We start from the raw sequence: 15743 nt of genomic DNA, 5'->3' as shown, positions 1-15743 counted from the left end.
CAAACGGTAAGTTTGGTACCGCCTGGTCGCTATGAAAGCCGGACTGACGGGAGGTGCCGCCTGACTGACCCTCATGATACGACTGAGTATGCCTTATTGAGGTATTTCGCAGACTGTCTTGGAAGTTTGAAGTAGAGGCCGACTCTGACAATCGGTCACTCTTCTTCTGCTCTAGCAGTAGCCGAGCGTCTGTGTATGTTTTCCTCGACCCGTCCGCCTGAATATGACAAACAGGTTTCCTATTTCCTGGAGTAGGGAAACGGTATTTTGTGAAATCAAGGGCAGGTGGCTCCCACTTCCTAGATTTAGGATGAGGGGTCGCCTCTCGCCCTTGAACTGGTTTCCTCTTCAGTGAAGTGGAGGGTTTCTTAGCCGACTGCTCCTTGTCCAGAGCAGACGGCTTCTTGTTGATCAACTCTTGAATTTCTCCCTTGAAGTCCCTCATGAAGGTCATGAGTTCGTTCCTTGTGATGGGAGCAGACCCATCAGTCGGCTGCTGCCGAACAGGCGGTGCGCCTGCTGGCTCACTTCCAGTTTGAAGATGTTCCCGTTCCCTCCTTTCGGTATGACGGGTACGTCGGGCCCTTAGGGTCCCGTCTGAAGCTGTGTGAGCTTCAACTTTAAATTCATTCTCAGTATCGTGGTCCGACTGAACTTGAGGTTCGTCTAGGGGACGCCTCTCTTCCGGAGTCGGTACAAACGTGGATGCCATCTCAGAAGTACTCTCCCCACAGACGGCGCCAAAATGTTTCGGGGTTTTCTGATGTCCTGCGGGAGAGTTACAATTCCGAGACTGGAACCGGACGCCTGTACCTGCAAAACAAACGGATGCTCCGGATGATTGGAGATCCGCCTCCGACGGTCAAGTTAGTACTTGATTAAGGAGTAATTAATGCGGAAATTAAAGTGATTGGGTCTCTCTAGGTGAGAGTGTTTAATGTGTGTAATCTGCGTTTTTAGCGTGTAATCTCCCTTAATGAGGATTAAGGGAGGTATTTATAACCTCGGGAAACGTGTCAATCTAGGTTTAGGTTAACCTTGGGCTGATTGGGCTTCCCTCGGAAGTTGGGCCTAGGTGACCGGTTATCCCAGGTGTCAATGGAAGGACACGTGTCGTGTCGTAATTGGTCCATAGTGGACGGATCATTGCTTGACACGTGGCAGGCTCCTATTGGCCCATGTGACGGACACATGGCGGAACCTGATTGGTCCACTTGTCAGATGGTGATTGGTGGGGAAAAATCCCCTAATCAATCCTCACGGATTCTTTTTCAGTGGGGACCTCAATCTTCTTGGCGGAAGTTTCCCTCCACTTATTAAAGAGAGAAGTAAAGCCTTCATTCTCTTTTTGTCTTAGCATCTCAAGTTGTCTATGGTCGGTTTCAACTTGGATATTGCACTTGTACCTATCAAAGAAAGCGTTCACTATTGATTCCCAAGTAGAGGTTTTTTCCTTGTCAAGGGAGAAAAACCATTGTTGGCAAACGGTTTCAAGAGATAGTGGGAATAGAGAGGGAAAAACCTTCTTATCGATACCATTAATGTTCATTATTGTTTCGAAAGCTCTTAAATGGAAGTAAGGGTTATCTGTTGCCTTGAATTTTGGGATGTCAGGTGCGTTGAACTTATGTGGAAGAAGTTCCTTGTCCAGCGAGACCCCTTGTGAACTCATGCCCTGGAATTTATAGTCACTAGATAGCTTGCTGAGACTCTCTTGCATGAGGTTCATCTGTTGTTGCTTTACGGGGTCATCGACCCTAAGTGCGAGAAGTTTCAGTGTCTCAGCCACAGTAGCCAATTGGTTCTTAAGATCATTGCCTTCTTCTTGAGTTGCCATTATCTTCTTAGCCTTCCCCCTTTGGCGAATCGGTTTATCAAAAAACGAGACTTGAATAAAGAGGTTGTCCTTGATTAATCGCCCTTCTCTCCTCGACCAAGTACTGTGGAAAAGGAATTTGGGGATACTTATTGTTAATTATTTGACTCAAACTTTATTCAACATGCAATGGATGGAGGAAGTGAAGAAAAAATGGAATGGAATGTGAAGATGAATAAGATGATGGAGGTGGAGGGATATGAAGAATTAGGAATAGAATGTACCCCCCAACTCAAATGACGAAAAAGACCAACTCATGCATGAACCTAAGACAAGGTCATGGTGACATATACTCAAAGTTTGTGCTAAGACTAGTGAGTGTATGTGACATGTTGAGACTCGTGTCATGACCATGGGGCTAGACTATGTGACCAAGACTCGATTATATGACTTGACAAGGTGTTATTGACAGCGAGAATTAACCGAATTAATTAGCAAACTGGTTAATTAGACCCTAGGTGATGACTTGACCAATAATTCGAACTTTCGGCCAAGCGACAGGACTGGCGTCACACTATGGAGCTTGGCGCCAGACAACATAGCTGTCGTCAGGCGCTACACTCCATAGTGTGGCACTATAGCTCAGACCTTGGCGCCAATAGTGGAGCTTCGGTCTGGGACTGTTTTCGGTATTATTAGTCAACTGCGGTATGCCTAAAGTCGTACTAGGTCAATTCCGATTGAAAAATTAGACTTTATTGACTCAAATTAATCAATTAATTAATTAATTAGGCAAAGTTCTTTAAGTCATTAATTTATTTATTCTCAACACAAATCAACAAACGGTTAAGAGAAACATAGAATATATATGCGCAACAAATAATGCACAATTAGTCAAGTAGGCACAATATGATGCAATGAGTTTGCAACCTAACCATGGCTCTAGTTCTCTAAAACTCGGGATATGGTTTAGTCAAAGAGGGTCCATGGTTAATTGTCCGGATGCACCGCGCGGAAGCCTAACCGTGAAGGGTTGGCGCGAGTGGATGGGACACCGCGAGTTCTAGAAAAAACTCGCTTCCATGGTTTGGTGAATTCAACATCTCGGATGTACCCTTTGTTGCACGGAGCGTTCAATCAGGTAGATGGAGCATGAATTCCTAGAGGGTTATGCCCTTATGTAGAACACATACGGGTTTCAGAAAAGTAAGAAAAAATTCAATCAGGAAGTAGGATCGAGCAAACAATACGAAAACCGGTCAAAATAAGAACGCATATTTCTGGCTCGGTATTGGGGGAAATTGGCGCCAGCAAACAGAGACTGGCGCCAGCTTTTAACTGTAGTGCCTGGCGCCAATACTGGCGTCTGGCGCTACAACTAAAATGCTGGCGCCAAGCTCTGGCCCCTAACGCTACTTTCCACATGCCTCAGCGGCTTTCTGTGCTCGATAAAATTTTCCAGTTTCGCGCGGTGTTATTTCGGTCCTAGTTGTGAAAGACGTTTCTCAAATTTCCTACGTGTAAAATCCGATGTTTTTAACTCATTACGGATGGTTTTTCCAATGAGATCTTTTTTATGCAAATGACAATAATGTTAATCAAAATTACGCACATGAAATACTTAGAACTTTTCGAGTCTCATCCACTCATTCTAAATCATTGCCGAAACAAATTTAGGAATTAAAATAGAAATCCTCCCCAGTGGAGTCGCCAAAAACTGTAGGGAATAATTTCAAGCCTTAAAATCCCACTACCTTGAACCCCACTATGATCATACACTAAAGTATGGTGGCGTCCAAAAGGGAAGAAGATAGAGCAAAAGAGTCGCCAACAAGTTTTTAAGGAACTTGTAAACCGTTCACGAGGTGAAGGTTACACCCCTTAACGATCCAAGAGATCGTCAAATCCATAAGGTCTAGAACCAAATAAGGGTTCGGGGATGATGGTACAAATCCAACCTAAAAGAGATTGAACCTGCCCTAATAATAGGCCTCTACTTTATTCTGATCGTATTCATGTACGCTTTCTAATTAACATGCAATCAATAGGTTAACCCTAAACCTGTTTAATCTATGTTGGTTGAATATTAATGCACAAATAAACTATTATTGGCGATCACTTGAATTATAATCACATTAACCCTAAACAAGATTATTAATTATCTTATTAAGCGTGATTACAAGTACCAAATTCCCTTTAACCATGCATAAAGGCTTATTTGCGTCGCTCATTTATAGTGTATTTGCGTCGCTTCTATGAGCAACGCAACTGCTCACGACGCAAATGACTTTTAAGTCATTTGCGTCGCTTCTAGGCGCGACACAAATAAGAGTCATTTGCGTCGCTTCTTTATAAACAAGAGACGCAAATGACTTTTCTGATAAACTTATTTTTTGTCATTTGCGTCGCTTCTTTATAAACAAGCGACGCAAATGACTTTTCTGATAAACTTATTTTTTGTCATTTGCGTCGCTCCTTTATAAACAAGCGACGCAAATGACTCTTCTGATAAACTTAGTTTTTGTCATTTGCGTCGCTCCTTTATAAACAAGCGACGCAAATGACTCTTCAGATAAACTTATTTTTTGTTATTTGCGTCACTTCTTTATAAAAGAGCGACGCAAATGACTTTTCTGATATACTTATTTTTTGTTATTTGCGTCACTTGTTTATATAGGAGTGACGCAAATGACTGAGTAGACAATACAAAACTGTTGTATTTGCGTCACTTGTTTGTTTAATGAGTGACGCAAATGAGGTGAATTTTTTTTTTTTTTAATTATAATATAATAATTGCCTTGTATATGTTTGTAGTACCTGTTTTCCTTACTAGTGGTATAAAGTAATATGCTAACGCTAATATAATTGAAATTAAAATGCAATATTATTGAAATGCAAATGTAAATTTCGGCAGATTCTCCTTTGTAATTTGGCCTACCCATAAAATTGGGAATGACGACATTATATTAACAACCTGTCCAATAATTTACACCTCAATATCATAGACAATATACTCATCATCCCAACACCAATTAACCAAATTACTTCATTTCAAGCCTATAATCCAAAACAAGAGTCAAACATGCGCTAAGTGGTAAATCTAAAGTTCAACATTACGTATAAAATACTCTGCCCAAATATCTCGGATCTCATTTATCTCCTCCTCGGTGTAAGGTGTAGTTCTTGAAAAATCCTATCAACACAACAAATATACAAGAGGAAAGTTTTAATTCAAGATTGTAGCTAACATCAAATTGTATTTATCAAACAAAAATGAAATATTTGACAAGTCATACCTGAATAAGATCTTCACTGCTATGGTGATGTTCAAGTATTTCGTACATATAACGCATGACGTAGTAGCCACACTCACGTCCACCCAATTGTTGAGGACACTACATGTAATATATTTGTAAGTTGAATTAAATTGCTATACTTCAATTATTAAGAAACTAAAAGTTAGGGTAAGAAATTAAGGTAACCTGTCCCAAATGCCATGTCAATTTACTTCCCCTAAATTGTCCACTTAATGCCTTAAAACTTCGAAAATCACTACACAATTGAAACAAATAACATATATATTACCCTTACACACATAAAATCATGACATTAATAACAAACTAGACTTACTTTGTCATTGCAAACTTAATTGCTAAATTTCACTTCTGCCTCAAAGAATCAAAGATGATGACTTCACGCTTAGCCATGCATAAGACCAAAAGAACCCAATGATTCCTACATAATAAATTAGACACACATTTGTAAAAGAGTAAAATAATATCAACAATTTGCAAATTTCAAATAAATACAAGTTCAAAGTTTATACTTTTCATGGTATGGGCATAAGATGAAATGCTTAGATTTTTGTTTTTCCATCACATGTGTCATGTATAGTAGGATACGATCAGCATCACTATGCAAATAGGTTTCTGAAATCATTTCCGGACACATGAATCCAATGGAAGCCACTTCCTCCGTATCGAGTAAGTCACTCAAGGCCCTACATATATATCATGTAATAACATTATAAATGGTAATAAATAAGTATATGGGAAGAGTGAAATTTGAATATCTTACATCATAAAAACTTGCAAAACTGAAATATTCAGCCAAGCTCCTGTGAGAAGTTGATTGACATCTTCACGTTTGATAATGATGTCCTTATTGTCTTCATAACTAAAGGTCCAAGCATCAGCCTTAACCTTAATAGTTTCTCCTTCGGGTAATGAAGATAACAAACTATTCAAAGACCCAAACTTCTGAGACAAGTTTTCCAAAGCATAATCCATAAGAAAAACTTTTTTTGGATTGGTGTTGGACTCTTTTATTTCGTGACCACTTTCAACTACTTTCAGTTTGTCTTGCATGTTTTCTTTGGTCGCTTTGTTGTTACCATTATTCTTATTTGATATGAATTCCTAATCAATGGTAAAGCAAATCTATTCAACAATTTGCTATATTTTGTATGGCAAACTATATGTAAATTGTTACAAAAATAATTTACCTTGTCATGCATGAGTGAAACCAAGTCTTTCGACCATTGGGTAAATGTACCGCGAGCATGCTTAAGTTTCTTGATGACTGAAGAAGGAACTGGAACCGAGAATTCTTTGAACTTGTCAAAAAAATCATCAACACTCACCCTCACGTGATCCGGAAGGAGGTTACTATGATAATCAAGGATTAACTCTGGATGATATGTACCTTCAGCTACAATGACTTTCTCAGAGTCATTTTTCAACAATGATAGACGACAAGGAACCGATTCCTTACAAAGATAGAAAAAAATCATAATTAAAAAATATAGAAAACTGAGTTACAAAGTTAAAAGTATGTCGCAGTCATAAATCATTAAAAAAAAGATAAAAATATAAAATAACAAAGTTTTGGATACCTGTATGTTTGCAAATGGATCATCACCCACTGATTGGCAACTACTAGGATTTTGTTGAGTCGTCCGGCCTATGTTATTCATTTCTATCATTTCAATTGGAATTTGAATACCAATCTGTTTAGCAAATAACATAAACTTCTCTTGAACCATGGAATCCATTTTAGAATCCATCTCCTGCATAGTCTCCTCTCGTACCCTCCGGGCTACTCTTGCCTCTAATTCTTCCAGCTCATCATCTCCGAATTCCCTACCCCGTCGGCCACTACGCCTCTCTCCGGATCCCCATACAGCTTTAATGCAGATTCCACTGCCAAATGCTATTGCCCGACCAGTACGATCTTTTTTCCCAAGGGCACGAGATAAGATATCATCATGCCTATTAGGAACAAATTTTCCTTCAGCTTGTTGCTTTCTCCAATTATCCTACACAATGACTTCAAGTTAGAAAACTTTGGTTGCAATACATAAACATAACAAAATATATTCAAAATTGAAATAAAGACTTATTACATACTTACAATGGATTCTTTCACCTCTCTTGTTTTCTCATCCGGCAAATAAGGATTTCCCTTATCATCTTCTATTGATCTTGCTAGAAGCCAAGCATATGTCCTATCCGGCAAACTAGACACAACCGAAGAACAAGATGAAGTACTGGATGCTGAAGATGCCGTGGGAATATACCCTTTTCTACGCCATACAATATTCATTTCACCATATGATTTGGCTCCTAAATGGTGAGGGTATTCGTTGAAAGACTGTCTTTGTCTTGCCATCTCACTGATTTCCTATTTTCACGAGCATAAATGAAGATTAGTACATAAGAATCCGTTAACAAAGTATTAATAACCCGCATGATCATTGATATTAATACACACAAACCTTAAAATCATCTGTAGTATGCTCCTCCACAAATGTTTTCTACATATCCTCAGATATGAAATCATAGAGTACATACGACATTCTTTTCTCCTTCGGCATATTCCTGGTACATGTGATCCAACCACTGACCAATTTTGTTTTAAAATCTCTCCAAGTTTTCTCACAAGTGCGTAGGACCTTTTTTTTCTTGTCTTCATCTTCTTCGATTTGAAACTCTCTCTACAAAAAAATTAAAAAAATAAAAAAGTTAGTAAATAATTTCATCATATTCAAATAAATTGTTTTCATCATATTCAAATAATGTCAAAATGATCATATAACAATATAACATTTAACATATAATAGTGAATATTACCTTAACATCTTCCCACAAAGTGTCTTTTATTCATTGTGGAACTTGATTCCAATCTTTATACAATATAGACACCTTTGCACGAATTATTTCACCAACATGAATTTTGTATGCTTTTGCCCACTTTCCAATGGGTCGACACAATTCATCCCATTCAAGCACTCTAGGAACCCCAGGCATGGATTTTAGGCCCTTTGAAGGACCTCTTGGCTTCTTTTTCTTCTACTGAGAGTCGGTTGTTTGTTGCTCTGATTGTGATTGATTGTGTGGCTCATCTTCCTCACCTTGCAAAGACATGGAACGATTATGCATATCCTCATCCTCCATTATTACTTACCTGAAAAAAAAAGACATGAATAAATTAAGACATCGATTAGTATCATTTTTAAATTATAAACTTGAACACATAACAATAATAAGCAATTTATGCAATTACTAACACATATTGGGAAAAAAAAATCATAGAATTCATACCTACTTCATTCTTCTCTTTTGCGACATAAAATCCTTCATTATGATCTTTTCGTTTCAACGTTGTGTCAAAATCATCAACTATTGGAGGGATGCTCCAAACGGAAGGTGGTGACTCATTAAATTGCTCATCATATTCTTCCTCGTTCACCACATCTTCAATGCCAAGTATCCTTCTTTTACCTTCTAAAACAACTGACCACTTACAATCAGCTGGGTCAGCCATGTAAAAAACTTGTTTTGCTTGTGAAGCTAATATAAATGGATAAGCTAGATGCCCTCGTCGACCAAGATTTACAAGGTTCAAGTTCCCTTGTTCATCTTTTTTTACACCACGGCTACTATCAGCCCACTTACATCGAAATAGAGGAATCTTGAAATCAACATAATCCAACTCTATTATTTCTTCAATGATTCCATAATAAAATTTCTTCTTATCCACAAGTGTTTTATCATGTGCACTAACGTACTCAGATGACAAACCTACTACTTTAACACCACTGTTTTGCATTGTTGAATTGTCATCTTGTCGGCTAGTGTAAAAAGAATACCCATTGATGTCGTTCCCTCATATGACATGACTTGACATTTAGCACCATATGCCAACCATCTCAATGTGTCAGATATATTGTTAGGTGTGGTGGATAGTTGGGACATCACTCGTTCCTTGAACCATGTAACGAATGAACAATTATGCTCCTTTATCAGCTGAAGATCACTTTTGGAAGGATATTTATTTTTAAGAAAAAGCATGTGCTCGTCCAAGTAAGGATGAACCTCACTAAGATTTTTCAACACAAAAAGCTCGGCCTTATTTTTCATTTCAAAGCCCATGGATATCCTTTTCCTACCAATAGTACCTTGACCTCCAAGCCTCCCATCGTGTCGAGACTTTGGCAACCCAATTTTCTGTGAACGTGCAAGATATTGAGCAACCCATGCTGCCACTTCCTCAGCAACTGTTCGTTGTACAATACTAGCTTCAGGTTTGGCCGGATTCATGACTTTTCACTTTAAATCACCCATTTCTCGTTCAAAAGGATACATGTATCTCATACACACTGGTCCACAAAGTTTAATTTTACGTACAAGATGAATAACCAAATGAGGCATCACGTCAAAAAAAGATGGGGGAAAATACATTTCAAATCGACACATTGTCTCAAGTATATCAGCTTGCAAGTCATCTAAAATACTTGGATTTATGACCTTGCTACAGATAGTGTTAAAAAAGACACATAATCTTGTAATTGTATACCTCACTTGAGGTGGAAAAATTCCTCGAAATGGCAACTGGTAATAATTGTTGCATCAACACATGACAATCATGAGATTTAATGCCACCCAATTTCAAGTCAGACATTGACACAAGTCTACGAAAATTAGAAGAAAATCCAACCGGGACCTTTAAACCATGCAATGACTCACAGAAGCTAGTTTTTTCCTTTTAGACAAGGTAAAGCAAGCTGGGGGAAGATACCAGCGTTTTCCTCGAGATTCGGGTGCCAACTCTGAACGACCCATAGCAGCTATGTCTTTTCTTACTTTAACTCCATACTTTGTCTTTCCTGGCATGTTTAATAAAGTTCCCACAATGGCATCACGTATATTTTTCTCAATATGCATTACATCTAGACAATGTCTAACTTCCAAATGTCTCCAATATGGAAGAGACCATAGCTCAGACTTCTTCTTGTAACCCCCAGTTGATTTGCTTTTGTAAGGCTTACCAAACTCATTCTCAATGTCTTTGACCCGCTGATAAACCTCACTTGCACGAAAAGGGCCACGAGCTTCTCTCAACTCCACTTTTCCATTAAAAGCATCCTTATTGAATCGAAAAGGGTGGTCTTCTGGAAGATGTCTTCGATTATCCATGTATACATGCTTGCCACAATTGTCTAGGCGCTATGCCTCCAAATCATCTTCACAAATGGGGCAAGGAGTTCTTCCCTTCACAGTGTACCCCGACAAATTCCCATAAGCTGGGAAGTCATTTATCGTACAAAAAATCATGGCACGTAAAGTGAAATTGGTTTTACTATATGCATCAAACATTTGGACACCTTCATTCCACAACAATTTCAAATCTTCAATGAGAGGCGCTAGATACACATCAATGTCATTTCCAGGTTGTTTAGGCCCAGATATTAGAAGGGACAACATAATGTATCTAGACTTCATGCATAACCAAGGAGGCAAATTGTAGATAGTTAGAAGAACCGGCCAGGTGCTATATTGGGTACTTAGTGTCCCAAATGGGTTCATTCCATCTGTACTAAGACCAAGCCTAAGATTTCGATCTTCTTCACCAAATTCCTTGAACTTTCGATCAATGTTCCTCCATTGCGGGGAATCAGCAGGATGCCTCATTAACCCATCTTTCTTCCTCCCATCAGCATGCCACCTCAATAATTTTGCAGTTTTTTCATTCGAGAAGAGTCTCCTAAATCTCGGTATAATTGGAAGATACCATAATACCTTAGCCGGAGACCCTTTCTTACATATCTCACCAGTATCATTCATCTTGTAACGAGAAACTCCACACCTTGGACACTCATGCAAATCAGCATACTCATTTCGATACAACACACAGTCATTGGGACAAGCATGTATCTTCTCATACTCCATACCCAAGGGGCACATAAGTTTCTTTGCCTCATAGGTGGAGTTTGGAAGTTCATTCCCGTCGGGAAACATTTCTACTAAGGCTTCTAACAACTGCGTAAAAACCCTTGTCGGTCCAACAATTGCTCGCCTTTAAGTTGAATAACTTCATAATAGCACCAAGTTTCGTGAACTTTGTACAACCAGGATATAACGGGGTTTCAGCAGCTCTCAAAATACTATCATATGTCTGGGGACACTCTGTGAAATGGTGTTCAACATCATGCATCATTTCATCTATCCTGTCCTTCTGCACTTCACTCTCACTTTCAACACCAATATCATCAGTTGTATCGATATCCTCACCTTGGTGTTCATTATCATCATCACAATGATTCTCATCTTCCCTTGGACAATAACTAGAACTTGCCTCAATATATATGCTCTCACCATGCCATGTCCACCTCGTGTAGTTTTCTTTAAACCCACGATGAATTAGATGATCTTTAATATCAACTATATCACGATATCCCCTCGAATTATTACAGTCACAACAAGGACAAAGAATAATCTTTGATTTATTCTCTGTTTGGTGTTTTAAGGCAACAGTGCTAAACTCTTCAATTCCTCGTAAAAAACTTGTACAATTTCGTTTACCATACATCCAACTTCGATCCATTTTCAACCACTGAATAACAAAATTAATTTTAAGATAATGTGTATATTTTGTAACATATATAGCTCCTTAACCATAAACAAGAATATAAGGCATCAAACATTTTCATTCAAAGTTTATATCATGTAAATGCAACTCCGGATGATCCAATAAGGTCCTTATCACTCTAACCTAACCCATTATTGAATGTCCTATCTCACTAATAACTACTTGTAAAGTTTGGTTCTAAAGAAAATCCGGCAGCATTTCCCTATAGTTCTCCAAGCACACAATGTAGATAATCGGCTATCAACATATGTACCCAGAGAACAATCGGGAAATAGTGAGCCATGATCTTCTTAGACCCAAAACAATTCAAGTAGTTATCACCTAAATGAGATAGAACATTCAAGAACAGTCCCAAACCGGGGACTATTCAAGACTTACTCCTAATGAGTAAGCCCTGAACGGGTATCTAAGCCAATGATGCAAGTATTATTGCAATTCCAATCAACTATATCACAATTAAAAATCTCATACAATTCACAATCATTATACCAACCAGAACAAATAAGTTAATATTGCAAAGAATGGTTCAGATATATATACCACAAGTGAAGAAAATCTCGTATGCGTACTACCGCCTTAATCGTTTGTCCACAACCAGAACCTCGAGCAACTTGTGGAATTTCACTTCCGCATAATTAAGAATCTGCCATAAAAAATTACATATATTAAACCAACATAGTTGATTCAACTTAATCTGCCATGTGACATAAAAGTTGTTATTCGCCATTGCTTATTAGCCAATCATGGTGTAAAACTTGAAGACCTGAAACGAGTGTTAAATGCTAGGTCCAACTTAATCTGCCATGTGAAATAAATGCTAGTTGTTATTTTGAAATTTTTTTTTAATTAAGGGTTGAACAAGGTGGTTGTTTAATGGATGGAATATTGATTTATAGTTTTTTTAAACTTGATGACTGATTGAAGGTCACCTTAGCTAAGTGTCAGCGCATTGCCATGAAGTAAATCGTTTTAATCCATGAAGTTAGACAATTTCTAACAAGCATTTCCTATATATCACTGAACAACATTTAAATAAGCAGATAATAGAGCAAAAAAGGAGATGTAAGGGGGTATTAGAAAGAAAGTGTTCCATAACCAAATCCAACTGTGCTTCAAATTGTATTCAAAAAATAATCCAACTTGTAATTTGTTAAGTTAGCAAAAATCCAGGAATAATAACTTCCTATGAGCTGCTACTAATGAAGCTGATTGCCTAACCCCTCCAATATAAATAAAACTCCTTGCAATTTGCAAGTTCTAAGAAAGCATAACCAATCAATTTGATTTTAACACTTAGTGAGATATGTAACTCTAAAATCCAATGAGACAACCACCTACACAATATCTTAGTTATTCAAGAGAAATACCAGGCCAAATAACCCAACAGGCCATGCTTTGGTAGCTGCTCCAATTTCTTGACTACGTAATGTTAAGCCTACAAAATCAGAAACAAGAGAACTCCATCAACAAAACAACATGAAGTTTCAGAACAAAAAGTACCAACCCTAACTCACCTGAGATTATGAATATACAACATGTGCTCACTTTTGACAAGTAGTATCTATCACCCGCACAGCCAAGGACAGGATTTGCTAGTCCAAGAATAACACCACCAATAAGAGCTGCAAAGATTGAGAAGAAATTATCAGCTCCCATGCAGCTTAAGACACATGTTAACTAAAAGGAAATAGATGTAAAGATATAACTAGCTGACTATGAAATTAATTACAAAGGACATAAACCATGCAGAGATATATGCAACACTATTGAGCTAAAAATGGACATAAATTTTTTTTTTTTTAAACATGTTCAAAGGGTATTTTTAAGTACTCCCCAGTTTTTGCACTTTCTACTTGGGAGACAAAAGTAATTTGAATTTCAAAGACAACTCTTTATTGTTATTTCAAAATTATTACAATACTACATTCCCTAAAAAGGCTAAAATCCATTATAGAGAACAGTCATGCTAAAATTTACACCATTGAGGATAAATTATTTACTCCCCTTTTTCCAACGTTTTGTTCATCAAATATTCTCCAAATTAAACATTTTTTTACTTCCTACTACCAAATGTCCAAATCTCTCTTAAGAGCCCTTTTTGTCCTATTGGCATTTATCTGTCAATTTAAGTACATACATTTCCAATTTTCAATGCAATTAGCCAAGAATTATTATGTGTATTCCATTATCAGATGACCTAGTGATTGTGTTCTTAATTATTATTATGTGTATTATAATTATTATTATGACTGAATTTATAAAAATTCAATTAAATCTGCCATATAATTTCTAATTAGTGAAATAACACTAAATCTGAAATTAAACTAAGTCATTGTTCAAGTTAAATGCTACATTCTATCTACCATCAAAAGATTGAACATAAATAGAAGAAATCTTACCATAGGTGAAATTGATTTAAAAAATTCAACAATGTCGAGCCGAAATCGATTTTTAGGGGCGAAATTAAGCGATTTTTCCACTCGAAAATTCAAAAAGTCAACATTGCAGTAATTTGCTTGAACTTCCTCGGGTTTTTGGGGGCGAAATTAAGCGATTTTTCCACTCGAAAATTTCAGTTATTGCTCGAATTTTTTCAGCAGGATTTTTAATTGAATTTTTTGGGGTTTCTAGGGTTCGAATTCGTATGGAATTCAGTACATTTTTTGCTCGAAATGGGGGAATTTTTGGTCGAAAATAATCAATTTTTCTGGGGTTTAAGGATTCGAATTAATTAGGGTTTTTGGTCTACATTTTTGCTCGAAATTGCTCGGATTTGCTGCCGATTATGGGTGTTGAACTTGATTGCGATTTTGGATGTTGAATTTGCTGGGGAATTGCAGTTTTTTGAGCGAATTTGTGGGTGTTTTTTGGGCGAATTTGTTGGATTGAAGGGTCGATTTTGGATGTTGAATTTGTTGCAACTCTGTTTTTTTCTTTATGTTTAGTGAATTAGTGAAAGGTAGGCGTGAAAATCTAAGGTCAAAAAAGCGCAGAATGAATAACCTAAAGTGCAACAGAGTTATTTGCGTCACTTTATAATAAAAATGCGACGCAAACAACAAAATTTGAAATGCTGAAAATTTGTTATTTGCGTCGCTCATTTATTAAAAGAGTGACACAATTTATTCACTGCCTTATTTGCGTCGCTTGTCAGTAAATGAGTGACGCAAATAAGTTTATTATTTGCGTCGCTTCAATAAATAAGAGCGACGCAAATGATAGAAAGCTAACATACACTTGTTTTTTGCGTCGCTTCTTTAATAACAAGCGACGCAAATAACTTTAAAGGAGGGTAAAAATACACATTTGCTTCGTTTTTTAGAATGAGTGACGCAAATATGGCGACGCAAATGAGCCTTTTTCTACTAGTGATAAAAGGCGTGATCAAGTAATAAATATAAATAATCAAGCAACACAATAAATAATCAATATCATGAATAATAATTATATAATAATAATATCATCATAAATAAAATAATTATCATCAAAATAATAATAATAATAATAATATTCATAATCATAAATTATAACGATTATAATCATAATCATGTTCATGTTAATATTAAAGCATAATAATTGCAAGATCCTAGGCATGATACTAACAAGATTAATAACAAACCCTAGCATGTCACTGAACAATAAAAACCAAAGCTTTAACCCTAACATGATACTAACAATCATAAATATTAGGAAGAACATAGGAATCATCGTAACAATCATATTTAATATTAAAATTACCCTAGACATGATACTAGAAATATCATAACAATAATATAAACATGATGTCTACATCATAATATCAATTAAAACCATTAAAGTACTTACTTTGATGCCTCGTACCTATTTCTAATAACAAAATACACACGTTTGTAACTTCAAGGAAAAAATAATAATCAAAGCAATTAAATCAAATAATTGAAAGAGAGATTTGGGACCAAACCCTCAGAAATTAAACCTTTCACGTCTAGGGCGAAGGCAACTTCGAATATGGCTAGGT

General features: G+C 36.9%; 1 protein-coding gene across 1 annotated transcript; it reads right to left on the bottom strand.

Annotated features, from left to right (window-relative positions):
• Positions 1-5889: 5889 nt before the first annotated feature.
• Positions 5890-14674, bottom strand: LOC110689714. The gene is made up of 10 exons (XM_021866497.1): positions 14146-14674; positions 13261-13368; positions 13114-13181; positions 12287-12389; positions 7948-8281; positions 7593-7811; positions 7229-7498; positions 6711-7133; positions 6321-6584; positions 5890-6234 (listed from the first exon to the last, which is right to left on the bottom strand). Exons 7-10 carry the CDS (start codon positions 7484-7486, stop codon positions 5890-5892), a joined length of 1290 nt encoding a protein of 429 aa, XP_021722189.1. The 5' UTR covers positions 7487-7498; positions 7593-7811; positions 7948-8281; positions 12287-12389; positions 13114-13181; positions 13261-13368; positions 14146-14674.
• Between the last annotated feature and the right edge of the window lie 1069 nt (positions 14675-15743).

This window comes from Chenopodium quinoa, unplaced genomic scaffold, assembly GCF_001683475.1.
Source record: "Chenopodium quinoa cultivar QQ74 unplaced genomic scaffold, ASM168347v1, whole genome shotgun sequence".
Taxonomy (NCBI): Eukaryota; Viridiplantae; Streptophyta; class Magnoliopsida; order Caryophyllales; family Amaranthaceae; genus Chenopodium; species Chenopodium quinoa.
This window is presented reverse-complemented; position numbering and strand designations above follow the sequence as displayed.